The sequence below is a fragment of the Plectropomus leopardus genome, chromosome 5 (assembly GCF_026936395.1).
Source record: "Plectropomus leopardus strain MGB_pleo_1.0 chromosome 5, ASM2693639v1, whole genome shotgun sequence".
NCBI lineage: Eukaryota > Metazoa > Chordata > Actinopteri > Perciformes > Serranidae > Plectropomus > Plectropomus leopardus.
This window is the reverse complement of record NC_142180.1, coordinates 16,472,096-16,499,900: the sequence shown is the minus strand read 5'-3', so window position 1 is coordinate 16,499,900 and position 27,805 is coordinate 16,472,096. Positions and strand designations below refer to the sequence as shown.

General features: G+C 37.7%; 2 protein-coding genes across 5 annotated transcripts; both read left to right on the top strand.

Annotated features, from left to right (window-relative positions):
• The first annotated feature begins 67 nt into the window (after nucleotides 1–67).
• On the top strand, nucleotides 68–14,800 carry LOC121963266 (uncharacterized). Of its 3 annotated transcripts, XM_088077618.1 has the most exons (10): nucleotides 68–199; nucleotides 381–540; nucleotides 4,422–4,561; nucleotides 7,889–7,987; nucleotides 9,157–9,288; nucleotides 9,395–9,484; nucleotides 9,598–9,645; nucleotides 9,803–9,865; nucleotides 10,732–10,822; nucleotides 13,904–14,800. In XM_088077618.1, exons 2-10 carry the CDS (start codon nucleotides 456–458, stop codon nucleotides 14,329–14,331), a joined length of 1,176 nt encoding a protein of 391 aa, XP_087933744.1. In that variant the 5' UTR covers nucleotides 68–199; nucleotides 381–455; the 3' UTR covers nucleotides 14,332–14,800. The 3 variants fall into 3 exon arrangements, with proteins under 3 accessions (XP_087933744.1, XP_042369518.2, XP_087933745.1); XM_042513584.2 differs by lacking the exon at nucleotides 68–199 and having other exon boundaries at nucleotides 321–540; XM_088077619.1 differs by lacking the exons at nucleotides 68–199; nucleotides 9,803–9,865 and having other exon boundaries at nucleotides 332–540; nucleotides 13,904–14,797.
• Nucleotides 14,801–15,136: 336 nt separating this feature from the next.
• LOC121941160 (FYN-binding protein 1) lies at nucleotides 15,137–27,173 on the top strand. Of its 2 annotated transcripts, none has more exons than XM_042483885.2 (16): nucleotides 15,137–15,279; nucleotides 18,836–19,442; nucleotides 20,427–20,538; nucleotides 20,934–20,989; nucleotides 21,174–21,211; nucleotides 21,490–21,521; nucleotides 22,384–22,516; nucleotides 22,896–23,058; nucleotides 24,268–24,418; nucleotides 24,632–24,648; nucleotides 24,791–24,851; nucleotides 25,008–25,050; nucleotides 25,287–25,449; nucleotides 25,647–25,680; nucleotides 25,910–25,947; nucleotides 26,111–27,173. In XM_042483885.2, exons 1-16 carry the CDS (start codon nucleotides 15,277–15,279, stop codon nucleotides 26,137–26,139), a joined length of 1,680 nt encoding a protein of 559 aa, XP_042339819.1. In that variant the 5' UTR covers nucleotides 15,137–15,276; the 3' UTR covers nucleotides 26,140–27,173. The 2 variants fall into 2 exon arrangements, with proteins under 2 accessions (XP_042339819.1, XP_042339818.1); XM_042483884.2 differs by having other exon boundaries at nucleotides 20,424–20,538.
• Nucleotides 27,174–27,805: the final 632 nt, after the last annotated feature.

The following is a 27,805-nucleotide window of genomic DNA, read 5'->3' as shown; positions in this document are numbered from 1 at the left end:
AGAGGGACAGCACCATGTCCTGGATATCCTCCCTATCAGAGCCTCTTCAGTCTGATAAATGAGTTCCCATGCATTTGGGACTCCCAGCGGATGTTAATATATAACCAGTGAATTTGCAGCTTGACCTTTGACTCTAAGAAGTTTTAGGTTGTGAGCCAAGCCAAGCAGTGGGGTCAGAGCAGAGACACACTCCCAGCAGGTGAGGCGGATCAAACTGTTTCTCTTCTGCTTTCTAGCAAAAAAAACCCCAAACAGATTCAGATGTTTCTTCTTTGCTCTTTGACAGTTTTAAATGTCTGACATTCTTTGATTTTTTTTTCTGCATCAACAGTTCTGACTTTTCTCAAAATGCCAAACTGATGTGGACCATTCTTTTGCAGCAAACAGGCGATCACTACATTGCTCTCACTGCATCCTGAAGCCCTGCAGCCTTGAATTTCTAAACAGAGCTCGTCATGATGGAGACGGAGCAAATGGCTGCGAGTTGTCATGAAGCGGGCCAGACTTCTGTCAGGAACTGGCGGTCCTCCAGCACAAGAGGTATGACTTTTTAGCTGTTGTTGACTGTCAGGACTGAATCTCAGACAAAAAATTAAACTTTTTGACCGAGCTACCTTTTGACCAAGTTATACCAATTTATGACCAGAGAAAAACCTGGTGAATGCACAGTTTCTTACCTTTTCTTCAGACATAGTTGGGCAGGCTGCTTCAAGTCTAGTAGTTACAGCATAATCAAAATGTATTATTTCTGTGTTATTTTGTGTGCCCTTACTTTTGTCAAAAAATTATAAAAAGAAATGCATAATTTTGCTATCTGAAATTTCAAATTCACCCATAAAACTTGACATTAATATGTCCACCATCTCTGAGGACACAAAACAGAGCAGAGCAGCTATTTTCTCACAATAACAATTCTCTCCAGGTGTAATCTATCAGGTTTTCACAACAACAGTATCATAATAGAAAATGTTATAGTGGCATTATTTTTTAGCCTGGCTTTATTTTTAACCTTGCTGGCTGTAAGTGGACTTGATTTATAAAGCCAAATCCAAAAATAGAAAATGATGTAGGATCCAGTATACTGGGAGTCTGACTTTGAGTCATTTGCACAAATTGCACAAAAAATGATGCTGTCTGTGTTTGTTTTTTTTCCCTTTCTCAGTCATAATCACACACACTCACAATCTAAAAAGTGTGCCTCTAAAATTTGCTTTGCCTTCTGTCTGAACACACACAGTTACTAAAAGCGCAAGAGCGCAAAACTTTGCCCGAGGCCAACTGCCCCCCGGCCCTACCTCTATGGAACTGTTAAACAATGCTGCTTAAGGCTGCAGGGATTGTGCAATAGTGCCATTATGTTTTTAACAGTATGTGCAATATTTTGCATGTGCAATTTTGATTATGTGCAAATTTTGGTGTGATTTGGTATACAGCTAGTGCTGGTTTGTTCATATGTGGTTTGTTTTATTGTGACTGTGAAGGCAGCTTTTGGCGTAGCATCTGAGTCCATGACAAATTTCTCTTTGGAAACAATAAATCATATCGTATCGTATCGTATCGCATCGCATCGCATCGCATCGCATCGTATCAGGATTATCCAGCATGTGCTGCTTTGACTTTGACCCTTCTTTTTTAAAATGTGTCTCTTTGAGTTCCTGCAACTTTATGGAGGTTTAGAACTAAATCATTGGAGTACCCTTTGAATTCATATAAATGATTATTTTTAATTTTTCAGGGTTTTTAATAAGAGAAGATTTACTCTTAAGTGAGTTCCTTTTGCCTTGTTTGGTGACAAAACTGTGTGTGAATAAATCACACACACACACAAACACACACACGAAAGCAGTACATTATATAACTTGTAGTGCAGGCTACAGCACAGTTCAGTACTGTACGTCCTGTTGTTTGTTAGTATCTGATGGGGAACGGGAGCATGTTCAGGTGTTTATTTTCTGCTTTGTCCTTGTTCCTCCTTCATGCACCACTGGATGGTGTACAGCTGTTCCAGCTGTTTGAGAGGCACACTGCTGATGTCATGTGTTGAGTTGTAGAGTAGTATCTTACTGGAAAACCTTTAACACATTGCAACTTGATGTCAGACCAGATAAATGTTTATGCAGTGTGGATAACAGCTCGTATATCCTCAGGTATTTTAATTTGTAAACAGCTGATTGGTCAACAAAGTGGTTCCCTTTCTGACTCTGTAAACTTCAAAAATATAAATCTTACACAATCTGTTTTAAACACTTCTCAGACATGTTAACCATTTGCCATCATAGGCTATGAAGACTTTATGAGAATATGATCACTTTGGGCAAGAATATATTACAATTCAGCATCTGTAAAAACAGCAGTAAACCTCCCAAGTCATGCTTTTATGATGAAATAGTGGAGAGCTAGTAAAGCCTCTGACATCAGATGCTGTTTTCTCACCATACTTTGGTTGTTTTTAGGGGGTTAGAATAAGGTGGCAGGTAAGTTAGAAAATAATTTATTTAACACCTTTCTCGTCTTGATATCACACAATTCTGTAGAATAATAGATTAAATGTAATGTCATATGAAAACTCAACAATGGTAAAAGGTTTAACACTGCTTTAAATCTTAGATATAAAGTTCAGTCGAAGTTCGTCTTGCGAAAATCCTGTCTAATTATGTTTGTATGCAACTAATTTGTGACAAAATGTACTTATATCCACTCAACTAGTCATACTGATGAGCTGCTGTAGTTCACTAATGCTTGAGTGCTTCAACACACAGAGCGTTAAAAGTGATCAGAGGCATTTTGTATTGGATTCTGAATTAGCTGAGAGGCAGAGAGAGTCAAATCAAGAGACACATCACGAGTCCTTTTGAGAGACATGATCAAAAGACTTCCAGAGGCAATGGAGAAAATGTGTGATCTTACTTTTGTCTAGTTTAGTTTGTTTTACTGGCAACATGAGTGTATTTATAAAATACAACATATCAGACTTTGTGTGCCTTAGAACATTAAAGTCATGGACTTATTTATGTTGTTTATTCTGGCATGTTTTACAAACCAATGGATACCAAAGATATAATTAAAACAAAAAAAGGAGAAATTATGTAATTATTCTTTAAAAATCAGACTGGGTAGAGGGCCAAGTCTTTGCACTCAAGTTACAAGTAAATTCCTAAACTTTGAGTTTTGAGTCCTAACCAAGTCATAACGCACTCTTCACCAACAATAATTCCATTTTCACAACAGAGCAACATATTACATTTACAAATATAATAAATGCTTTTAAAAAAATGTATTTATGTTAGAGCAATTTGTTTAAAGTTGTGTCTCATCTATTTTCCACCTTCACGTTTTGCAAACTGCAGCTCATTTTTTGTTGGCTACCATGTAGATTTTAAACGTGAACAAGATTATCTTTGGTATCATTTGTTCTAATTGGTGGTCATTGTGTCTGACTCGAGTCCAGCACATGTGACTAGAGTTCACACCTGTGGTAGGTGGGACACCCCAAAAAATCTCATCATAAAACAAAAGTTGTTTGACTTTTGATTTTGACCTTTGGACTTGAATTGTTGTACTTTTACTGATATAATAAAAACAGACATTTTAAAAGAAGCCTTCAGTAGTGTTGTAAGTTCTTGGGGGACAGAAATAATTTTATTTGCATTACAAACATCAGTGAGTTAAAGAGTAGGCCCAAAACAAGTCGTTAGATATCAGTGTAATTCATCCTGCAGCCACTGCCTGTTACAAGAGAAAATACACCACTAAAGTTTAACACTGTCAACATTACATTCATAACCACCTAGATCAGAAACCCAACACAGCTGTAACAAATTGACATAACAGGAAATATGATGTGTGAGAATATAAATTATCTGTCATTAAACTTCTTTTTTAGAGGTTTTTGGCCTTTGGTGATCATCGGCTCGGGTCACTGACTGACTTTGTATTGGACTGTGAAACGCAGACGTGCTGAACATTTAACTAAACAGTGACTGAAAGCCAGTAAACTCACTTACCCAATGTGAATGAAGCTGTTTAAGAGCTGACCTTTGTGACAGCAACGCACACTGACATTTCCATAATCACCAAATTACTGTTTTCATTCCAGGAAATAAGATGAAACATTGACCAAAGGACCAGTCAAACGCTCACTCAGCAATTTGGCTACACACACAGCACACTACATACTTCTACTGATTATCCATTTACAAACACACACTAACTAACACACAAAAACACATTACACTCTGTACAAACAGAGGCATTACAGCAAAAGACAGAAGTGTAAACATATTAAAAACACAAATACACACGGACTTTATTCAGATTATGAGTTGCAAACATAATTAAGATACGATAAAGTTGCAAAAATATACAGAGACACAGATTCTTCTTCAGTGTTTGACCCTTCATCACTTTTTTGTGTTTCCCAGGAGCACCCAGAACTCCCAGTGACATCACGTCTCGTTTCCGTGGAGATGGGGTTCGCTACAAAGCCAAGCTGATTGGCGTGGACGCAGTACCCGACGCAGAGGGGGAAAAGATGTGCTGGGACTCAATGATGAAGCTAAAGGTCTGTGTCTTTGCAGCCAAAATAAATGTACCTTCTGTCTCCTCTTAATCAGAGCTGGTTAAAAGTCTGTGAGACGATCTTCTCGTCTTCTATAACAGCAGTCATTTTATCAGGAAAGAAAATTAAAGGTAAACATCACATGTCTGATATCATATGACCAGTGAGATTAAAATGTGTGGTCAGAGGCCAACTCTGTATTGGATGAGAACATTTTGGAGATAGACGATCTTCTATTTCACGGCAGTTGCATTAAACAAGCGCAAAGTCGTCATAGCTGAGACCCCCCCCCTTCTTTTGGCTATAGACATGAACAAAAAAAAGATGCAACTTCAAACACACACACATACACACACAATCACAGACCGACCAACCAACCTATCAAAGGAGCGAGTTCTAACTAAAAATATTCCGCTTAAAACAACAATACAAATGTCCTAGAGTGGCCCAGTCCAGATCCCAGTCCAATCAAGTATTTCTGGCTGGACTGGGAATGTACATATTGCCTGTTGCTAAATGTCAGCTGGATCGACCCCAGCTCCTGCCAGCCTGCAAAGCACTGGTTTCCATCTGGTGGGCTGCAGTCCAGAAGTGGGTCACGGGTCCATTCTTTATGGACCACAAGTTACTTGTGAACCTGTCAAGTTTGTAAAAAACAAGTACAGTAAATTTCTGTCACAGAGCCACTTTAGGTGTTGTTTATCTTCATTCTTGTTATACGTTTTAATTCTTTAAATTCTAAGCCAACGTGCTGTTTAAATGTTTAAAAATTAGATATGTCGTAAGTTATCAAATGTGTGGACCTTGAACTGATGATTAAGGAGAAATATGGACCCCATGGTTGGACCATTAGGGAACCACTGCTGTAAAGGATAAGCAGTTACAGAAAATGGATAGATATTTATATAAGAGGACTTTGTTGAAACCCTTGTTTTTTTTATTTGACATCAAATGTAGTTGCTATAGCCCGACATCATCCAAACACATTGTTAATGCAAATTAGTTTGGAACTACTTAAAGATTACCTGTGAATAGACCTTCAGCCGTGTAGAGCAGTCATATCCAAAGTCCTGCCCGGGGGCCGGTTGTGACCCTCAGAACTATTTTAAATGGCCCTCGGCTTATGTTTCAGATTTTACCATATGATTAACACAATACTTGTTAATGAAGATCAGTTTGTATATTTTGTTTTCATTCACCTCATGATAGCAAGACAATCATACAGTTTGCAGACATGCACCAGGTAGGAACTACATTGAATACTATTTTACTTAAAGATAGACAGTTGCATTTGTCTTATTCGTATGTAATTGTATTTTTTATTAACCCATATCAAAGCAAAACGCAGCTGCCCTCCAGGTATTTTCACATTATCTTATCTGGCCTCCATCAAAAACGTTTGGACACCCTGATTTAGATCAGCAAAACATGATACAGAGCTGATTAACAGACGTAGAGTGCAGCATGCAGAGATCAACCATTCATGGTGTAGCATAGCGTGTTGCTGTTTTTTTACTCAATCTAAAATGGGAGAGGCTAAAACAGTTTTTGATCGACTTGTTGATCTTGGGAAATGCCTCGACAGCACTCCTCTTTATAGTCATCCTCTCAAACGTGCCCATTATTAGATAAACGGCTATGATTGACTTTTCAGATTCTTAAGCTGCTGGAGGGCCAGATACATCTGCCAAAACAATTAAAACATGAACTCGCAGATTCTTCTGGTTCCCAGGCTACTTTTTCTGTGGATCTGTTTCCAAAAAGCCCCATTAAGTCAACTTTGATTGAATGTACAACAATGAAACATGAACATTTCCAAAGCGATGATCCCATTTTATAGGTTGCTAGTAGAAAACTTCAACCTCAGCGAAAGGTTCTTTTCTTGGAGTATTAACTACAGAAAATGATCTGGCTGCCATGGATGGAAAGGGAGTTGTGGGAAAATTCTTGGAGTGGTAAAGGAAGCTTCTGACCTGACATCCTGCCCATTTCTGTCATGTTCGAGACTTCAGGGACTTCGGGACTTTGCACAATCCAATGGGAGTGATATCATATGCAACAGCTTTCAAAAAAGACAAAAAAATAATTAACAAATGATAAAACAGAAATGATTCACAGCACCTGAACACTTCTCAGAGCGATGCTTCTCAAACTTTTGTATCCCCTCTGATTACTAAAACTGTCAAAAGAAATACCTTCCCCCCAGAAAATTAGAAATCACAGCTTAATGGAGCTTTTACTGGCACAGGGTTGTCTCCTACATTATTTCTTTGTTTCACAGACTGATCAGTTTTGTGTCATTGCATCCCAAGGAACATTAACTGGCTAATGTTGGCAAAACATGTTTGTCTCTACCTGACTGTGTGTTGAGATTTACGGGGTTGCAAATGTATGCATTTTAATCTTTTTTATATTATTTGAATTCTTTAGCGCAGCAAGATGGTAAAGTAACTAGCTTTGTAATTTGTGTTTTGTTTTTTTTAAAGTATTTCTTGATTTAATCAGGATGGCACCCTGATGCAGCTTGAGAATTGCTGTCTTAAAGGGATCTGAAGGTGAATCCATATCCCCATTTACTCTGCTGTGGTTGTACTCTGTTAAAGGCAGGAATATCACTTTGTTATTTCACCTCGGCCTTCTCTATAAAAGATGCAATCACAAAATGGGGGGACAAAGTGGTCTTACTAGCACGGTGTCTGTGTAAAAGGGACAACTGGCAGGACGGGATGATGGACGGGACAAGTGTGACCTTTTGATGACTTGGTATGCGGATGGCCCACTGCAGGAGATTTAAAAAACAGCTAGCAGCTAAAGAAGTAAGAAAAAGAATGGCTGCTCTAAATGTCCACAAGTTGGAAAAAACAAAGAGGTTCGAGAGCTTTTTACCCTCCAGGCAGAGGACAGCTCGTCACACCTCTTTTGCTTCTGCGATGCCGACATGCTATCTGAAATCACACACTGGAGCAGCATGATGCTGCTGTTGTATGGTTCTGTGTAAAATTTCAAAGCGGCACAAAGAAGGGACATCGTAGTGGCCCTATAGTGCGATCTCTGCATTTAAAAAAACACTCTTGGTGTCCGCTGGTAATATTATCAGAACAGACACAAAGTACATCAAAACGTAATAAAACACTTCGACAATCATAAGGGGGTATTTTGCAAATAATCAATAAGGAAAACATATCCACACATGGTGGCTTTAACATAAATCATCATCAGTATGAACTTTATTTTCCATTAATGTCTGCCACCACGATGTGAACTCCTCTGACTCTGTCCCTACTTTAAATAAATCAAAACTTTCCATTACTTTTTTTTCTTTTGTGTTAGGGCTTTGAGGCAGCAGCAAGGAAACAAGGGAGACACAAGCAAAGAGTTTGGCTGAAAATTTCCTCCAGTGGCCTGAAAATCTTGGATGAAAGGACTGGGGTGAGCTACACTGAATCTCCCAAATCTTTCAATTCCTCAGTGTGTTGTCCTGCAGCTGCAGCGCCCTCCTCAGGTTGATGCTTAATCAACCACAGCAAGCTCATTTTCGGTTTTCCAGTTGATGAAAAACTAAACTGTTTCCTGCTTAACAGCTGTGTAACATTTGTAATCATTTTTATTTTTCCAGTGTAATTCTCTGGATTACTTCGGGAGGTAAAGCAGAATATTTTGTCATAAAACTGTTCTCCAATACTTGTCATTTTTAGTAAAGAAGAGACTAGTAAGTCAGTGTAGTACCGTAGTTTAGTGCACCACCAAAGAAACAATTTTGCCTCAGTTAACTCTTATAAACCTAATCAAATTGGCTACATTTTTTTTAATCACGGGAAGCAATTAAGAATTGCAAGCATTTTCAAGAAATTTGTAAAAAAGTTTTTAAAAAAAGTTAGTTATAAGAAATATTAAGACAGTTTTCTAAAGATTTTTCACTGTTTTGATAATATTTCTTTGCAATACATGGGACATTTTTGCCAAGTTTCTTGTTAGATTCTTCCCATGTTTAGGAGAGAAATCAAACCTGTTTTCTCAGGTATCAGAGGGGCAAATGCTTGTGAGAGCATAAGAAAAAATTATGTTGATCCAGGTGTTAAAGGTTTAAAAGTCAAGATCTACAGATAATTCTCTGAAAAGCATGAAGTTCATAATTTAGTACATTTTTTTGTCCAATAATAAACTGTAAACTATTTAAGAAGTGGGAGTTGGTTAAATAAGGAACAAGTGTTTCCATGTGAAATGAATACTGAACTTGTGGAAGTAGGTGTTTACAGATAATTGAAGTTTTGGTTCCACTTCTGCTCCTTCTTTTGGTCCAGTTTCTGGTTGCAGTGATACTAAACATTACTACAAAAGACACCATTTATCAGTCAGAAACTGTGAAATATGATTGTTTAAAGGGAGGGTCATGCATTTTGCCTAAGCTAGCCCCCTACTCTGATAAATAAAGTGCAGTTCCTTACCATTTTTTCAAAACTGTATTTAATATTTCTGTGTACTGGGTTTCCTAAACAGTCTTGGAATTGAATAAAAAAAATCCCAAAATGCCCAAAATTCATAACGGCTTGCCTGAACTTAACTAAGATTCTAAATCCTCTTTATGATCTGTTTTTCAGGCTGTGCTTCACGACCATGACAGGAGCAGGATCAGCTCTTTAAGGAGAGACGAGTCTGACTCCAGAGCTCTGGCCTACGTCTACCAATACCAAGACACCTACTGCCTCTTCTACATCAAGACAGCCAACCTGGTGACAACACACAGTGCTAAATGCTTCTTTTTGTGCTGTATATATTTTGTCACCCAGCAGTGAATGTGTTTTTCTCACAGTGTGACGTTTTATCTGTGTTCATCAGGCAGATCCAGTCCTACTTGACTTAGAGGATGTTTGTCAGATTGTGGACGAGGAGACGTGTCCAGCAGAACCTGCAGAAACACCGACACAAGTCAGAGAAAATTTGTTTATCAGTGGAGCTATGTATTCTTTGGTGTATGTGTTTTTATTTTTATTTATTTTTTTATTTTTTTGTCTTTGTTTGTTGTTTTGTTTGTTTTACAGGCCAGTTCCTTATTGCTTCTAAATGACAGTTCAGTCCCTCCAGATGAGGTAAATAAAAGAAGAAAAAATATTTTTATTCTTAAATGTTGAACAAGCCCGAAATCTTTTGCTGGTGTCTACCATTAAAAGTCTCATCTTGTATTTTGTTTCGAAATGAGAGAAGTCACATTTTGAACAACATTTTTAAAAATGCCATTATTTTCAGGGACCAGCTTTTAAGGATATATTCAGTCCAAGACCGGAGTCTTCCTCAGGACGATCAAACCAGGTCAAATAAACAAAACAACAACAAGAAACATAAAATCCCATGTAACTGTTTGAAGATGCTCTACTTCACCATAATCACGAGCCTTTCTGAGTATTTTTTCAAATGATATTGAAAAGTATAAGAGCAAACAACAGTGCCCACAACAACTGGAATATAAATCAGTTGACATTTAAGAATCAATGCTTTTAACTCAAATAAAGGTGGTTGTATTTGGACCTGACAAAAAAAAAGAAGTGAAAAAAGTGAATACATAAGGCAGTTTCAGTCACAGTGGCCTACGCAGGTCATGTGTACGCAGGGGCATTTCTAGGATTTGAGGACATTTTTATCTAAGTCTACATCTCTGTCGGGGGTTATCCTCCCCTGTGTGTGTGTTTTGTTTTTTTTTTTATGAAGGACCTATTTTGATTATTTTTTCAATGCTCTCTGGCACCCTATTTACATTAAAAGAACAAAATTGTGAAGAAGTTAATTTCTGTGCGAATTAGAAAATGGTTACCTGGCCAAATCTGTCCCATAAGTTGCGCATCACTTGTGTAGCGGTGTATGGCAAGTAAAACATGAGCTAGTTTTCCAGCTGCTCACCCTATCAGATCCTCAACAATGTGAATATATTGGAGAATTTAATGCAGAATTTCTAATTAAGTTAGATTTGCATTTTATTTACATGAATTGTTATTCATGTCCATTAAAGTTTTCTATAAGAGATCTATTAATGTGGCTCTTAACAACGAGAGTGCTGTAACTAAACCACAGCTAAAGAACAGCCCACCACCTGACAGTTGGTTAAAATGATTGAGAAAATGTATTTTATTCAACTATTATGAAATATAGACTGTAGTGTTTCTCTGTTGCTCTGTCTGCAGACCTCTTCCAGTAATGAGCTGATGGAAGTCTTCTCCGTCCAGATGGAGGAACCAATGATGCCCAGCCAAAGCCCATGCACCAGTCAGCCAGGTAAGTTTCAACATAAGACCAGGAGCTGACTCTGCACTAAGGCTCTTTTGTTGGGGTTAGCCATAACTCGGTCCTTTCACCATGTACAATCTCAAACATTTTGTCTGTAGAGTTAGATGGGGCCAGCACACAACCTGGATGGAGGCTTGATTTAGGGCAAAATCATTTATTTCCTCTTGTCTCTCAAAACTGTTGTCCACATTTTGCTCTATTTTTATGCCTCCACGCTGGCTGGAAGCATTAATGTTTTTGGGTTGTCCGTCTATCCTGTTCTCGTGAACATGACATTTCAACAACACCTTGAGGGACTGTCCTCCACATTTGGCACAGACTTCCAATTAGACTCAATGATGAACTGATTAGAATTTGATGGTCAAAGCTCAACTGGTCACTAGGAAGAAATTTCATCAAGTTTGGCACAGACGTTCACGTGGGGTCAACATGAAACTGATTCGAATATGGTGATCAGAAGTTTAGGTTACTTTGACGTCTTAAAACAAGTTTTTGGCGATAACTGAAGAAATCTCACACAAATCATTACAAAATTTCACACAAACGTCTAACAGGATAAAATAAAGTGATGGCATTTTATATACAAAAGGTTAAAGGTCAATTTCATTGTGTTTACACATGCTCTGAAAAAAAAAAAAAATTTTCTGGCCATATTCAGTATCTCAGGAACAGAAGGGGAGACATTTGGTTGAATATTGAATTGGTGACACTAATCTTGGGTACACACCTTGAAACTGTGCTGATTCTATAGATCTGCTGTTTTACTGGGTTGAAGATGTGTGTGAAACATCCATGTTTTAGAATATGTAGGAAGCACTGTCAACTGTCATGGCTACATATAAGTCTGGACAGACATGGATTTACACTGTAACTGCAACTTTACCTGTTTTCCTGGAGGTGAGTTAAAATGTGAAGCCAGTTTACTTTATTTTTTTTCTTTTAAAGTCCAAGCAGTATATTTTCATAGGTTTTTATGAACTGCCAACCAAGCATATTATAAGCTCTTTTCTGACACATTCCTGACCATCCCGGAAGCAATTTTTTAGAGATTTTTTTTTTTGTGCTTTTATTGCCTTCAATGGACAGGACAGTTTTAAGTGTGAAAGGGGGAGAAAGAGAGGGGTCGACATGCAGCAAAGGGCCGAGGCCAGAATCGAACCCGCGGCTGCTGCAGCGAGGATACAACCTCTGTATATGGGGCGCCGCTCTATCTATTGGGTCACCAGGTGCCCTAGAGGCAAATTTTTTAAATCTTTAAAATCTATTTTTTTGTGTTACTTTTCAATAAATTGTGATAAACTTTATTCAGATTACCAAGTGCTCTTCCTATTTTTGCCCCTTTTTTCTGTTACTGTGTACATTTTATAAATAGTGAGGACAGAGGTTATTTCAAGCCATATTTGTGAAACATCCTCAGTTTGTATACTTGACTGGATTGTGTTCAACTCCACTGACCAACTATTTAGTCATGTTTGTCCACTCCTGGTCACTCATGAGTCCTTTTTCCAATGGCATTAAAGGGAGGATTTGTACAGAGATAGAGCTCAGAGTTTATTTGTTTGATATTGTCATTATGCAAATAAATATCATTAGAAACATCAGGCTGTTCTGCCATAAAACTACAGGACCATCAGACAAACACTGAAAACTTCCCCCCTTCAGACCTCAGCGTGACTCACTGTTGGCATCTCTTTCCTGTTTTACTGAATCAAAGCCTCACACACCTTAACAGTGTGTGAACACACACACACACACACACACACACACACACACACACACACACACATACACACACACTGCACTGTTGTTTTGTAATTGTGTTTGCATCTAAAAGTGCAGTGCAGCTAAAAACTTCATTCACATCTTTATTGAACTTTAATTAACAATATTTCAGTCTGCAGCAGATTAAAACATAATTGTTTATAATATACAGCAACTGATATATAATGAGATGAGATCAGGCAGTAAATAGGATAGAGTAAATAAATGTGGAGCCTTACACTGATACCCTACAGCTGTCCAGCTGTTGCTCTTCAATTTACCTCTGACCTTTGACGGGGAGAGAAATACACATAGGGACCCTTGATGTATACAGTATTTTCCCATGATCTTCCTGTTCATGTTTAATATCTGCTCTGGTTGGGAGTAATGCTATTCCCATGATACAGCTGACAAAGAGTCACGTTTTAATATTACAGAGGAATGTGTCTTTTTTTCTGTGTGATGAAATAAATAATCCCACCGACTGACACTCTCAGCATATGCTTAGTTCCCACACTGAAAGACTGAATTATTTAAAACTCGAGGAAAAATGATAAAATCACCATGTATGGAACTAAAGAAATAAACCATAAACAGTATTTTTCTTAGAACCGAAAACAGTTTTGTCTCCAGAATGAGTTAAAGTGCGAGCAGGCAGCGGTGTGACGTTCACAGTTAACATTTGTGGTAGTGCAATATCCACCTTCAACAACAGAGGGTTCATTTTACATCCTGTCTCTTTGTGTTGATCCTTAATTATCAGTCAAAAATGAAAACAACCTCTCCCTGATTTTGATAACAATTAAATGACTAATCGTTTCTGCACACCAAGTGTTTAATAGCTCTGTTTGGCAGACCATGACAATATTTTGTCAGTATGACTGATCATTTAACAAAAATAGTGCTGACTTGATACTTTTGTCCATATAGTGTATTCATTAGTGGTGCGTTATTGTCCACAGTGTGTAGTCATAAATTTGCCTTGTCTATTGTTCCTGGAAATAGCTTCAGCACATGCTCAGTTCCCACTCTGAAATTACCAAACAGCCAGCTGTTATCAAACTACGGATATAATCCAGCATTGCAAGGGGACATAACTGTGTCATGGCAGGTGTTTTGCTCAGGACTTAGGGTAGTTCAGTGTTGAGTCTGAATTTTATTTGGATGAATGGTGAGAAAGCTGCAAGCACTAGCACCAGAGGCCAAGTTATCAGTCCACTCTAAACAGGCGCATTTTGATCAGGCATTAATTGTGCAGCCAGAGCAGATGTTTTAAAGAACCTCTACTTTTATCTTCTTGTCTTTCAGGGACTCCACAGTCCCCACAGTCTCCCCAGGCAATGCTCTCCACCTCTCAGATCCTCTCCATGTTCCCCACACAGCCAGTGGGAGGCTCTCCGTACTCCTCTCCACCGTACTCTCCCACCACCATGCCCTGGGCCCAGCAGGGGCCTCTAGGAAATTCTCAGTGGGCAGGTCCAGCTGTGGCACCTTGGCCCACAATTCCTGGCAATATGGCAGCTTGGGCACCAGCAGGCATGGCAGCACCACCTACAGGCAGCCAGATTCAGGCAAACGGCCCTCAGCCAGGTGTCATGGGAGGAGGAAGCACACCTGCCTCACCCACTGCTGTCATCGGATACCCCAGCTCTTTAAACTCCCACTACGCCCCCGCTGGAGCAGCAGCACCTCTGCAGCCAGTGTTGCCCAGCTTGGACTTGGATCCCCTCCTGTGAAGAAATGGTCAGAATGGGAACATTTTTATCTAATTGAAAATTGCTGCTCATTAAGAACCACAAATGTTTAATTTTAGTGACATTCACTTTTCCTTTTATTTACAAGTACAATCAAATATTTGCTGCTATTCATGGAAACTAAAAACAATCAAACATGTCTGTCAGTTACAGTATATGTAATGTCTGTTTAAACTGTAAAATATAACAGTTTCACTGCTCATGTTTCTCATGAAAATAAATAGTTGAAATCAAATAGTAACATTAACATAGATGGTAGCAATGATACTGTTCATGTTTTATTACTACTGCTCATATTCTGCTTTACAAGTTTTATCTCATAGTTTAATTAACTTCGTTTTACTTTTTTTCAAAATATTGCTTTTTTTAAAAAATCAAATCCACCATGATTTGTTCTGTTTTTAAAACACTTTGCTCATACACTCCACATGCAGAATAAAATAAAATACAAAACATACAAGCAAGGTTCTTCAGCTCGACATTGTTTTATTTTTCTTCAAACTATGGAATTTGTCTTTTGTTTTAGTTTCTTCTCTCTAACGTTTTTCTTCAAATAGAAGAGAGAGAATGTCTCAAACATTTGACCAGAAAGACAAAAGAAACAGATAACTTTGCTTTACTTGAAAAAGTTGTCACATTGCTTCCACGGAGTACACTTTAATACACTTACACAAAAGAAATTTTTTTTAAAAACTGACCTTTTTAAATGAAATGAAAAGATGTGGCTGACAGCATGTTAATGTTTCTCTACTGTTCATCCCATGTTGCGGTGCTGCTGTCAGTCCCCCTGTTGCTGCTATACTAAGCATTTCCTCATTTGCAGTAAGTTTAGTGACAGAGGTCTGAACAGCAGCATCAGCCTGGACACTGAATCACAGCTGGACATGAAGCACTTTATGCATAATTAAACCACCACTTAAGGCAAATATGGTAAGAAACTGTTATTTACTATGTTATTTGGGAAGATTTGTTGTTGTTTTTAAGTAAATAAATCAATGGAGGGATTAACAACTCCTCCACATCATTTTTTGCACTTTAGTTCTGGCCATTTCCTCCTAACCATCAACACTACTATGAATAACCTGACTGTTGTAGAAAGACTGTCACCAAATCTGTTTCCCCCTGTCATGTATCTAAGTACTAATTTAACTAAATTTCACCTTTTAAAACTTCTAACCTGCTTTAGGATCTGACAACATGCTGCAGTTATTCTCAGTGATTACATCATTTTCACAGAAGGGGAAGTTGGATTTTGAAAAAAAAAAGCATGTTAACCCGGTTGCCGATGAAAGAAAGCTTTATTACATACAGCTATCAGTGGTTAATGTTTAACAGTGTGCCCAGTACTACTTTGCTTCTACTTTTCTGTCTTCCTTCTCTAAAATTACACGTTAATTAGATTTTAAGACTTATCAGTATAGAAAAAACGTCATGATGGTTTAAATGTAGTCTTTAAATTATAAAGGATTCTGTACTTCCCCCAGGTTTTTCTCCACGTTGGGGTCTTTAGATCATCCTGATGCCTCTGAAACCAGACTAATTATTGTAAATTTGGCCGTTCTCCAGCAATTAAATAAATGAACCAACCACATCAAGTGTGTGTTATCTGTTGCAGAGACTGGCTTTTGCCTATATGTGAAAAAAGAAGCGTATTACCTAAATGCATTCAGTCAAACTTCATCTGTATAACAGCTTTTGTGCAGTTCAGCGCTATTCAAATTGTGCTACAGATGACTGTCAAGCTCATAATGAGCCCGATGTACACCATAGGTTTTGCTTTTGCTTTATTTTCATAATAGAGTTCAAGAAAGTTAATAGATATTCCTGAAAATACTGCTTTCAAACACCAGATTATATATAAAAGTACAATAAGAGTAATGGCTGTAATTAATCATTTTATTTGCCTGGATTTTGTCTTCATTTGTAACTTAGTTGTAAATTAAATGGGGTTTTTTCTCAGTTTTATTTTTCTGCAGCACACCTGCACAGCTATAATCTGCAACAACACATCTGCGATAATGTGTCACTGCCAAAGGGGACACACATTTAGATGCACACACACGTCTGCAGGCGCTCGCTTACTGAAAGTGGAACCCCGTATGTGCGTGTTGTGTGTGTTTTGTGGTGTAGAGAGATACGTTTTTGTCTGTTTCCTTTGAATTGGGAGAGATGACTGCAAGCAGAACTTGCAGCTTATTGGCGCAGAGGTCACAGTGGGGAGGGCGTTTCTATGGTAACCGGTGCAGGATGCTGGCCTAGGCACAGAGGTGTGTGGTTGTGAGCACTTCCTGCTCTTCTTAGCCTCTGTTTGACTTTCTCACAACTTGAAGTGTTCATACATTAGATGGTGTAATTCCTGTATTGTTATCACGTTTTCATTTCATCAACAGAACAGAGAACGAGACGTTTTCATTCATGACAAATGCGCTTTTATTTTAACCATGTTTCCCTCATGCTGAGCAAATTCTCTTTTTTTTATTTTTATTTATTTTTGTAGGTGAGAATGACAACATTCAAACCCAAAATAATGTCACAGGGAGGCCTTAGAATGAAAAATTCAGTTCTCACAAGATGACTGAAAGTCATGTTGAATATTCTTTATGTTTCAACTTTTATCCACACGACATATCTACACGAGATATGTTTTCAAAAGCACTCCAGAGTCAATTAATGTACACTATTACCACTTTTTTCAATACACACATACAATCTAATGCGATCCAATTCAACATATTTGCCAAAATTCTATATTTAATGAGATTATAAACGTTCCTTGTTGCTTACACTAGAGAAGTGTTAATTCAACAACTGGTGAAAAGATCATGTGACAAACTCTCAGGCACACTTCTCAGTGTCATGCAATCCAGTTAAACATTGCTGCAAACTACAGCTTCAATTTAATAAAACAACAGTTAAACTGGTGTCGATCTAAACTAAACATCATCTTTGTAAAGGTAGAATTCACGGCTGAGGTGTTTCATGTTGAATTGCATTACATTTTACAGGTGTACCTAATAAAGTGGTCACGGAGTGTAAAAAATATTTTTTCAAACTAAAAAATGATAATCTGAAAGAATTTTAGTGAAAAAGCAGATATCCATAGCTTTGGTTACATGTTACAATGACACTAAATGACCAAAATCCCAAAGTTGCAACGTAGACAACCTCTGTAAACAAGGAAATATCTCTAGAGGCATAACTACCCTTTAAAAATCTGTTATGAAATCTCAGAAAAACTTCAAAGTCAGGGACCCCCGTGATTGCTTTAAGCACAGGAACAACATATTTACTGCATTTTTAGGTTGTCCTGATACTGTACAGGGATGCACCTCTCTGATGTGCTGGATAAAATAAGATGGTCCTTTATTAGGCCCACAGTGAAAAAATTAGCATTTTCAAAGCAGCAAATTGGATTGTGCAAAACAAGAAATATCAGTTAATAAACACAAAGCAATTTAAACAGTAAAATAGCAAATAGTAAACAGTAGAAAAAAGCAAGATATAATGAATAGGCAGGCTGGATGAGGGTCTGCGCTGACAGTGACTTTTTTAGGAGAAACAGTTATTGTCCATGATGTGGCTGATTCATGCTTTTATGTATTATTTTGTATTCTTCGTATTTAGCTTGTCCACTAAAGAAAAAAAAGCAAAGTGAGCATGATTTGGAGGGGGATGAAAGATATACAAAAGTCTAGGCAAGACATTCAACTTGATAACATTTGTTCGACCTAGTAATGTAAAACGGAGGCTAATCCACTTATTCATGTTGTCTTCTACTTTGTGTGATAGACTCAACAGGTTAAGCTCATATTATAAATTCTTCACCTATCTACAATTATATCCAGATACTTAATCTCAGTTGGTGACAATTTAAAGGGAAACTTGTGTTGAATAGTATCATAGTTAAATTATAACAGGGGTGGTATTTAGCTAGATTCATTTTATAGCCTGAAAAGGAATTTTAAAAATGAAACCTGTTCACTAAATAGGGGAGGTCAACGTCTGTTAAATAGAATAATGATGTCGTCCTCAAATTGTCCAACTTCAGTGAGGTTAACAGATTCTAATTTAAGAAGAAGACACCAGTGGTAACAGATTGGTACACTATCAGCAGATACTCTAAGTTGAAGGACTGTATCAGTTGCATTCTTGTCTAGAAGTTTCTATGAAAATTCTTGATCATTAGTGATGATTTAATTTGTTTATAATGATCAGAGTCTTAGCCTTCACTAACTTTCTGCACTTATAAAAGTTCTCTCTGCTGCAAAGTTGGAGATTTCTCGGATCTGTGAAGATCAAAACAACCAGGAAACTGTTGTTGCACTGTGCATTCTCACTTTGTAAAGATAGTGTAGGGGTTTGACGAGCAGTGTGTGTGTGTGTTTGTGTGCGTGGGGGGCATGCCTTGCTGTGTGCTGTACTGCTAACTTCCTGCTTGAGAAACAGAGCAGCTGCAGTTGAGTTTGTGCTCCTGTGTTGTTGTCAGGGGGAGACCGTTGATGTCAAGGCTCTGAGGGCCAGGTTCATTAACAACGCCAGCACCTCGGACACCAGCAGCCGAGACAGCAGCTCCCCAAAATCTCCACAACCTGGGTTTGGAAGGCCAATCCTGCCAGTGACTGAAAACAATCTGACACACCACAGACTGTCGCCTACGGTTCCTCTTCCTGCAATGGCCAGCCCGGGCCTGACGAGGTTCCCGAGGGCAGAACCGATGTCAGCCTCTAGACCTCCCTTCCCTCGACCTCCTCCCATTCCTGGAGTCAGAGCATCCGTTGAGCCTGTAGACCCCGGCAAGGTCAAGCAGACGGAAGAGATATTACAGAACATGATGCTGAGGCACCAGAAGCCTCTGGCCACCAAACCAGCACCGGCTCCTGGTGTGACCTCCGCAACAGCTCCCACCTCCACCCCTCTACCGCTCCGACAACAGCCCCGACAGAGGAGCTCAGGGGATGTGACCCCTCTGAGGAGGCCCTTACCTCCAGAGGGACCCATGCCTTTAAAACCAAAACGGCCTCCCAACGTCAACCTGGAGCCTTTTTTGAGGTTCAACCGGGGACCTGCCCTTCCTGGTCTGAGAAAGAGTAATGGTGAGTCTTTTTCACATCCACAGATTTCACTGATATTAGACTCAAATGTGAATGAAAGATGATCTTAATGTTTCTGGTGCACAATTTTTACCTCTCTGGTTTAAATCAAAATTATGTAACTTTTAGCTGACTGTTGAGTCTCAATCCCAAGTTGTCAATTACTAACATTTCCTTTGATGTTTGTTAAAAAATCTGACTCTTTTAACTCCTTAACAGATGACAAGCAGACACCTGATAGTCATTGTGTTTAATAATAATTAACAAAATCATGACGGTGGATGTGGAAGATTCATCAATGAAGCACAAAAGCAACAAGTTTACTTCCTGCAGTCACTCTGTCTTATTGACAGAAGACATTTTGACATGTACGAAAAGGACAGGCGTTAAAAATATGTTAATGATGGCTGCATTCCATTTTGCTGCTTCAGATTCCTGGTATGTGGGCACACTGTAATGGTTTACAGGGACAATTGATCAGAATATAACCACTGATAATGTTTTATTAACATCTGTGCTCTTCCTGCTGTGGAAAGCCAAAATGTCTGCTGTGAAAAAAATAGATGAGGTATGACACCATTTCATTTCTGAATTTTTTATTTTGATGGCAAGTTAAGTCCATTAAATGAATACATTTTCAAATAAAAATGTTTCTGACAGAGCCCCAAATACCAGAAGAAGAAAATGAGCATTTAATTGTCCATTATCTGAGTTGTTTTTAAAACAAAACATATCATAAATGTTTTAAAACAGTTATAAAAGACAAACCACAATGTGCTTAATCTGTATGTTGAAATGTGCTAATTAACAGTTGTTAAGCTCTGTAAAATTAAACAATTCTGCCTATTGAAGAACATTAGAATATTTCAACAAATTCGTCAACATTTTTTGACATTTTGTAGACTTTCTGTTCACTGCTGGTTATCTGTGACATTTAGCCATGAATTTCGTCACATCATGACATTCTCTCTTTGGGTTGCCCAGCAGGTTCCCCCAGCTCATCGGGCAGACAGATGTCTTTACCGGCAGTCAACAGTCCTCCAAAGCCACCACAGCGATTCAACAAGCCCAGCAGGCTGCCGCACCAAATTGCTTCCGTGTGAGTAAATACATCCCGTGTGGATGTATTTACTAAAAAATGTATCTTTATTTTTTATTTCATGTCATTTATTTCACTTCTTTAAATACACAATTAGCCAAGGTAAAATCACTGACAATGCTACAATAAAATCAATATTTCAATCACAGTTGTCATGATTTAAAGACGGCATGAAATTGTCAACAATCTTGAGCCAAATACAAAAATGTAATGCAACTAAAGGAGAATAAATCAGAGACTCTAATTCAGAGTAAAAACAAAAGTATAAAATTAGAAAAATGTGAGCACATTTTCTAAATCTTTGAAGCACCAAGGTGTCAAACAGTCTAAAATACATGTTATGTAATCAAACTCTTAATAATGAATCAGTAAACATGCTTGTTCTTTGATTGCAGGGACATTGAGGATAACCAGGACTTCTACGATGATATTGCAAGCTTTGAGAAAAACGGTAACAACTGCAGCTTGCTTATTGGTGCATTGTTCCTTCTGCTCTTAAAGCTCTTGTTCCTCTGACACATTTTAAGTGATAAAGTCAAAAGTTTTGACTTTTTTTACTCCTTGTATTATTTATATTAAGAGAATGTCCCATTTCAAATGGATGTCTTTCATGTCTTTGTACTGTGTGATTTCAGAGTCCTGGAGCGACAACAGTTCACACTGTATAGATGGGGTAAGGACAGAAAACTGAAAGTGAAATTTTAATTTACTGTAAAGTTGACTGTAATGCCTCCGATTTTAGGAATTGGCTCGTCCTCCGAGAATAGAAACTAATATTCCAGTTTACACTTGTTTGTATCGCTGGAATATTCATGTTCTTTATATTACCTCTATACTCCTTTATTTATCGTCAGCGGAGCAGACACTGGTTTTCTTACAATGAGTGGCATTCCCCTGTTCTTTAATATTCCCCATTTATGAATGTCTCAAATAAAACCTTTTCTCTTGCAGGATGATGATGAAGTGTACGAGTTTATAGATGAGTAAGTATACGCTTTCTGTCTTTATGTCAAACCACTGTGTCTGTATTTATTAGGCACTCTACCAGCTGAAAATAGTTTTGTATTCTAGAGTCTGCAGAAACATTAACATGCAGGGCGACAGGTTTCTGTGTATTGCTGTTACTGCTGCTGTTATTTTTACAACTATATGACAAGTACTGCTGAAGCAGCTACTTGTGCAACAACCATTACTGCAACTACTATTACTAAAACGACTTTTGCAAATAGTTTTTTTTTTTTTTTTCCATTTGACACAACTTCCAATAATCCTTACTGATGTAAACAATCTCTGCGCAATGAGATGTCAAGTCACAAAGAAACAGCATTTTGTAGTTTCTGCGTGGTCGGGAAATTTCTCAACATTAAATGTCCTACAAGTATGTGTTGATACTCCTTTATGGTTATAAGTTGTTTCTGTGATTAAACATATTTCCTGCTAAAGAAGGATCAAAACACAAAACGGGGTTGGTGGGGCTGATGAAATGTGGGCAGATTGAACCAAAATGAAAGTGAAGTTTACGGGATGCTGCAGTTAGCAAACGTTTACTGTGAAGTTCGCTGAGCACAATCATGTTGGTTGTTGTCAGTTATGTAACTTATAACGCTTATGTTTACTTTGGTTAGTTAGGTTTTTGCATGTTTTTCAGATATAAACATATTATCTGGGAGTTAAACATATTGGGATTACTATGGCAAAGCACTGCTATGTAGCCTCACACAGTCAATAGCACAGCTTTGGATTTTCGTTGGGGCCTGTCTTTCATGTAGTACGGGTGCGTTGTGATGTGAATTTCTGTCTAAAAAAGGCAACAAGTCATCTTATGTTTCAATTTTTACTTTACAGGGACCAGGTGGAGCAAAATCGATTAACTGCTGAGAAGCAAAATAAAAAAGATGCTAAGAGGCAAAAGGCACAGGAGAAGAAAGATCAGATGGAGCGTCTGAAAAAAGAAAATGAGTTGAGGAAGAACTTTCAGGTACAAACATGTCCTCCACAAAACTCTCCAAAGTCCAACTTCTATGAAAGGAGATCAGATAGCATTGTTTTTGCATTCCTGCTGTTTGCAGATTAGAGGTTTAGTGGTTTATAATCTGAAACTTCTCAGAATCAAGCTAAAGAATAACTTTTGTTTTTGATAAAACACATTAAAAGCTGAAGTCACCAATAATATACTGACTTGAAAAGATCAAATCTATTCATATTACCTTTAGTTATCAAAGATGGTAACAGAATTCAAATTTGCAATTTATCTTTCAACCTAAAGCACTGAGGCTCATGGAATCATTCTCTCCATCCACAGCTATTCACTTCTGTTAATTCATGACTTTCACAGCTTTATTTTTCTTCCTCTGTAGTTACAAGGGGAGGTGGAGGTTCTTCATACAGCCAAAGTCCGGCATGACTGGTATGGAGGAGGAAAACTGGACCTCAGCGTAAGGCAAGGAGAGAGCGTGGAGATCCTGCGTGTGAAGAATAACCCTGGAGGCAAATGGTTGGCTCGCTCTCTGAATGGAAACTGTGAGTTTCACCTAAAATTTCAATCAAACATGTTTAAAAAGGGGGCGTCAGTGGCTGTGTGGATAAAGCAGGCACCCCATGAATAAAGACAGTGTTCTTGCTGCAGCGACCTCAGGTTCAAGTCCCGCTCGAGGCCCTTTGCTGCATGTCGTCCCCACTCTCTCTCCCCCTTTCATGCTGTTGATCTGTTCTGTCTAATAAAAGGCTAAAATGCAATAATAATAATAATAATAATAATAATAATAAAATAATAATAATCTAAAAAACAACATGTTTAAAAAGCATTTAAGTCTGAACATCTTGTTAGTGTCGTACTGTTTCAGCATCCTGCAGAGACATTTGTTGATATGAAGGCTAGAATACTAGAAAGGTTTCTGTCTAGAATGTTGGTTTTTGTTGTGACATTATTATAATGTGTAAATTGACATATTAATATTTCAAAAAGTTGATAAGCAAGTTTATGGATTCCAGACTGGAAGTCTTGCTTAGCCCAGTTTTTTTGTATATGCAGCAGTAATAGTGTATTCATTTTCTATACAAGCAATTTGACAAACAATGCAATGATGACAAGTTTGTTATTCTCAGCGCTGTGCATGTGTGCATGCATGCATGTGTGCGTGTGTGCGCACGTGTGTCTCATACTGTAATTTTCCACTCACCTGTTTTGATACACATTTTCAATTTGTGTGGGAATACTCAAAATTTGAAAAGAAACCTGATTTATTGCACTTCTTGCACTTAGCTTGGAACTTGGAACCAACTTGGAAAAGTTGGTTATTAAGATTCTTTTTAAAATGCCTTGGCATTATAGTGCCGTCTACAGTTATTGAACTTTGTCTGGGCTCACTTCCTTAACTGACTGTGGTCCCACCATGGCTTTAACTTTATTATACATTTTACATTACTTTATTAAAAATATGATCTCATGTCATGCAGATGATAATCAACTATCTCTCTAAAACCATTTTCTCCACTGATAACATTAATTCATGACTCTTTCACTAACCAGACATTTCTAGAAAATAATTGACAGCCATTATATTGAACACAGAGAACATTTATTTTCTTAAATATAGGGATGTCCAGCGATAATATTATCTTTTTTTGTTCGTTTGGGGGTTTTGCATTATATGGATCTGTGTTGACTCACACCCTGAACTGTCATAATAAAACCAAAGTACATCATCCTGATGCTGTGTTACCTTTCAGATGGATACATTAGTAACACATGCGTGGATGTTGACTATGAAGCAGTGAAGCGCAAAGTGCTCCAGTCAAGAAAAATAGACTCATCGCCGTTGCCTCCACCACCTCCAGACCCCCCACATATGTTACATGTGGAGTTGAACAGTCACAGCAGGTACAGTAGATCATGTAAACCCCACTGTATTTATAACTTTTTCTTGTGATATTGTGTGAAAAAAAGGTTTACTCTTAAGGCATTTTGTTTCCCCAAAGCTGATTGAGTCATTTTTAGCTGCAATTAGCTACTCTGTGATCCATTTAATTGTTTGGTTTTAAGTTTCTCTCACGTCTGTTCCAACTAATATGTTATGTTTCCTTTAATCTGCAGCATGCTTCAAGATGATGGTAAGTGACATCACACCACATATAAACATTATTGGGTGACTGGGATTAATGATAACTTTTTAAACAGACAATGTTAATGATTAGAATTTATTCACAAGAAGTAAATAGAATTTTAGCTTTATTGTACTTTTTATGTCCTCAGATGACTATGATGATGTTCAACCAATGACTGAGGATTTTCCCCCACCACCACCTGAAATCAGGTATCTATTCATATCTCTTCCACTGAAAGGGAACAGGAAATGAGTGGTTGAAATACTGACAGCTTAATGCAGCTCCAGTATCTGTGTAATGTAAAGCTATATTTATTATTATTATTATTATTATTGTTCTCTCTTTCCTTGTTTATCGCTTTCCAGCATAGATCCCAAGGTGGAGAAGGATCTAAAAAAAAGATTTAAGGTAAATTGTTTTCACTTTTTCTCACCAAATCATTTGGTATTTGAGGTTGATTAAGCAGGGTCATCAGCATAGAAGCTAGGGGAAATTGCGATATTTATATTTATTATGTGTTCCTGATTTATTTATCCAAAGGAAAATGAGCTTCAAATGGACCGTATGTTATAGAGCCCAGATTAAGACAAGTGCTGGAATTTGAAAAATATTAAAAATTGAAAACTGCAACTGTTGTTTCCCAGTATGACGGACCTCTCAGGGTGCTTTACACCATGATGGTGGATCCCAATGGCATCATAAAGAAGCCAGGAGGGAAGGATCTGTCTGTGGTTCAGGGAGAAGTCGTGGACATCATCCAGCTCACCAACAGCAAGAAAGCTCTTTGTCGCAATCGGTTCGGAAAATGTATGTAAACATTTCACATCCCTCCTTGACTCTATGGTGTTTTAGTCTGTAGCATGAGATAGGCCTACATGAGCAGTTTGTCAAGCTGACTGGCTTTAGAAAAAGAGTAGGTAACAGGTATTCAGCAATAGTTGTATTTTACTAATTCCGACTGCAACTGTTTCAAATAGAAATCTGTTTTATCTCTCCTTTCACAGATGGTTATGTGTCTAGATCTCTTCTTCTGCCAATGTAAGTAATCCTCATTGGTTTATTATGTGATCCTGTCACATTACCATTAATTCTTTATACTATACGTAAATAATGACCTTTTTGCCAAACTAAATTTAGCAACGTTTTTAGCTTCCTGTGAATATTTTTGGGGTATGACAGCTCCTCCTCCACTGTTGTTTTAGTGTAGATTAGAAATATCAATATAAAACATTTCTGCAGTCAGTTAAATGTCAGTCTTTCTTTTCAGGGAGGGAGACATTTATGACGATGTCGACTATCCGGGCGGTGAGTTCTCTTTTGATCTACATGAACTGTAATGAATACTATGAAAACAGTACCACTGTAATTTACTGTATAGTGTGAAATATTCACTTTTCGAAATCCCATGTGTTTTATTTGACTTTTATTTCCGTTCATTAATGAAATTTTGTCTTTCTTTTTATTTCAGACGTATACGACAACGACTCTCCACACTGATTATTAAAACATATCAAACTAAATACACATGCAACCAAACAAAAGAAACAAACTAAATAAAGATTAAAACCGAAATTTAGGCTACATCCACACTCATACCTTTTCATTTTCAAAAGCATAAACATTGTTATGTACTACTGTGTCATTTTGGAACCCCTAAAACGGAGACTTTTGAAAATGCTGCTTTTTAGTTTGAAAACTCCGGGGTTGTGTTTTAGGCCGAACAGGCGAAATAACAGACTTTTGAAAGTGATGCTCATGCAGATATCAGCATTTGCTTTCCGATTGGGTATTATCAGTTCCGACAAGCCAAAACATTATAGCTCAGTCTACATACCTTTTGTGATTTCAGTCCTCTCGTATTGCTGCTCCTTTCCCATCGCCTCCCATACTCCCATTACCACTCTAATGGCTCATTTATGCTTAACGTTAGATACAGATATAGAGACGGACTGAGCCTTCTGTCCATAACAAAGAAATTAACCGCTGAGCAGTTAGTCTGCTACCTGTTTACACTGACACCTGCGTGTCCAATGTACGTGAATGGTCATGGGATAGCCTATGCATTTTCAGGCATGTTAGTACAGATGGAAATTATATACGCATATGGACATTTCTCATTTTAAAGCACTGTTTTAAAATGAAAATGTATTAGAGTGGATGTGGCCTTCAGCGTTATAAAAGAGGATGCTAAAACAGCCAGAGCTGTCACAAAAAACCAAACTATCTTATATAAAACTAAGACTGTATCAAAACTACGTAAAACTGAGGGAAAAAAAGAGAAACTAGAGTGAGGAGTCTAGATACACTCACACACACACACACACACACTGTGCGGAGGATAACAAACTTGCCATCATTCCATTGTCTGTCAAACTGCTTGTATAGTAAATAAATACACTATTACTGTAGCTTTCTGAATTGCTTGAGATAATATAAAATACATGAAATACATGTTTTACTTGGTAGGTGTGTCCCTTTTTAAAATGTACTCTTTGCTTTCTTTGTTGAATAAAAAGAAGCACCACTGGAAATGTGATGTTTAGTGAAATGATTTAATCATTGAAGCATATATGTTTGAGGAGTAACCCAAAACACGAGTAGGCCTATGAACCTGAAAATGAGCATAATGTGGGACCTTTAAGTGAAAGGACATCCTCCACCACTCATAACTCAACTTCTGAAACACCCACAGCAAAGTTCATAGAGACTGGAGACAACCACAACCTGAAGACACAGATTTGTATTTGCACTTGATTTGTTAAGTAGCACTTAAATGTAGCTGCACTGTCTGTGTGTCTACAAATCTAGAATATCAGGAGCATTATCTTCTATAATACTTTTACTGTATTCACTGAAATACATACATATCAGCCATTTTTGTTGAAGCAGAAATTCAGTTGCACAAAGTTGATTAATTTATTTTTCTCTCTCTGTTTAGTGGATTATTCAACATAAAACAATCACACAATCACAGTTTTGATTTGCGTATATGGTGATGGAAAAAGAGAGAAAAAATAACAAGAGAAGAGGACAAAAACAAAGGCTATTTTACCTTAAAGGTTAATGCTGGAGGAGGAGGCAAAGGTCTATATAAAAATACTGTATAGTTTATAAGCAGTTACAGTTTTAATAGCTGTTTGTTTTTGGGAGTGCTTAATAAATG

What these genes read in the sequence shown, in the direction of transcription:
- LOC121963266 (XM_088077618.1), top strand. Translation starts at nt 456, where the DNA reads ATGATGGAGACGGAGCAAATGGCTGCGAGTTGTCATGAAGCGGGCCAG. An exon ending in ACATCAAGACAGCCAACCTG is followed by an intron (nt 9,289 to 9,394) that starts GTGACAACACAC and finishes TGTGTTCATCAG; the next exon opens with GCAGATCCAGTCCTACTTGA. An exon ending in CCTCAGGACGATCAAACCAG is followed by an intron (nt 9,866 to 10,731) that starts GTCAAATAAACA and finishes CTCTGTCTGCAG; the next exon opens with ACCTCTTCCAGTAATGAGCT.
- LOC121941160 (XM_042483884.2), top strand. An exon ending in TGGTCTGAGAAAGAGTAATG is followed by an intron (nt 19,443 to 20,423) that starts GTGAGTCTTTTT and finishes TGGGTTGCCCAG; the next exon opens with CAGGTTCCCCCAGCTCATCG. An exon ending in AGTTGAGGAAGAACTTTCAG is followed by an intron (nt 22,517 to 22,895) that starts GTACAAACATGT and finishes CTTCCTCTGTAG; the next exon opens with TTACAAGGGGAGGTGGAGGT.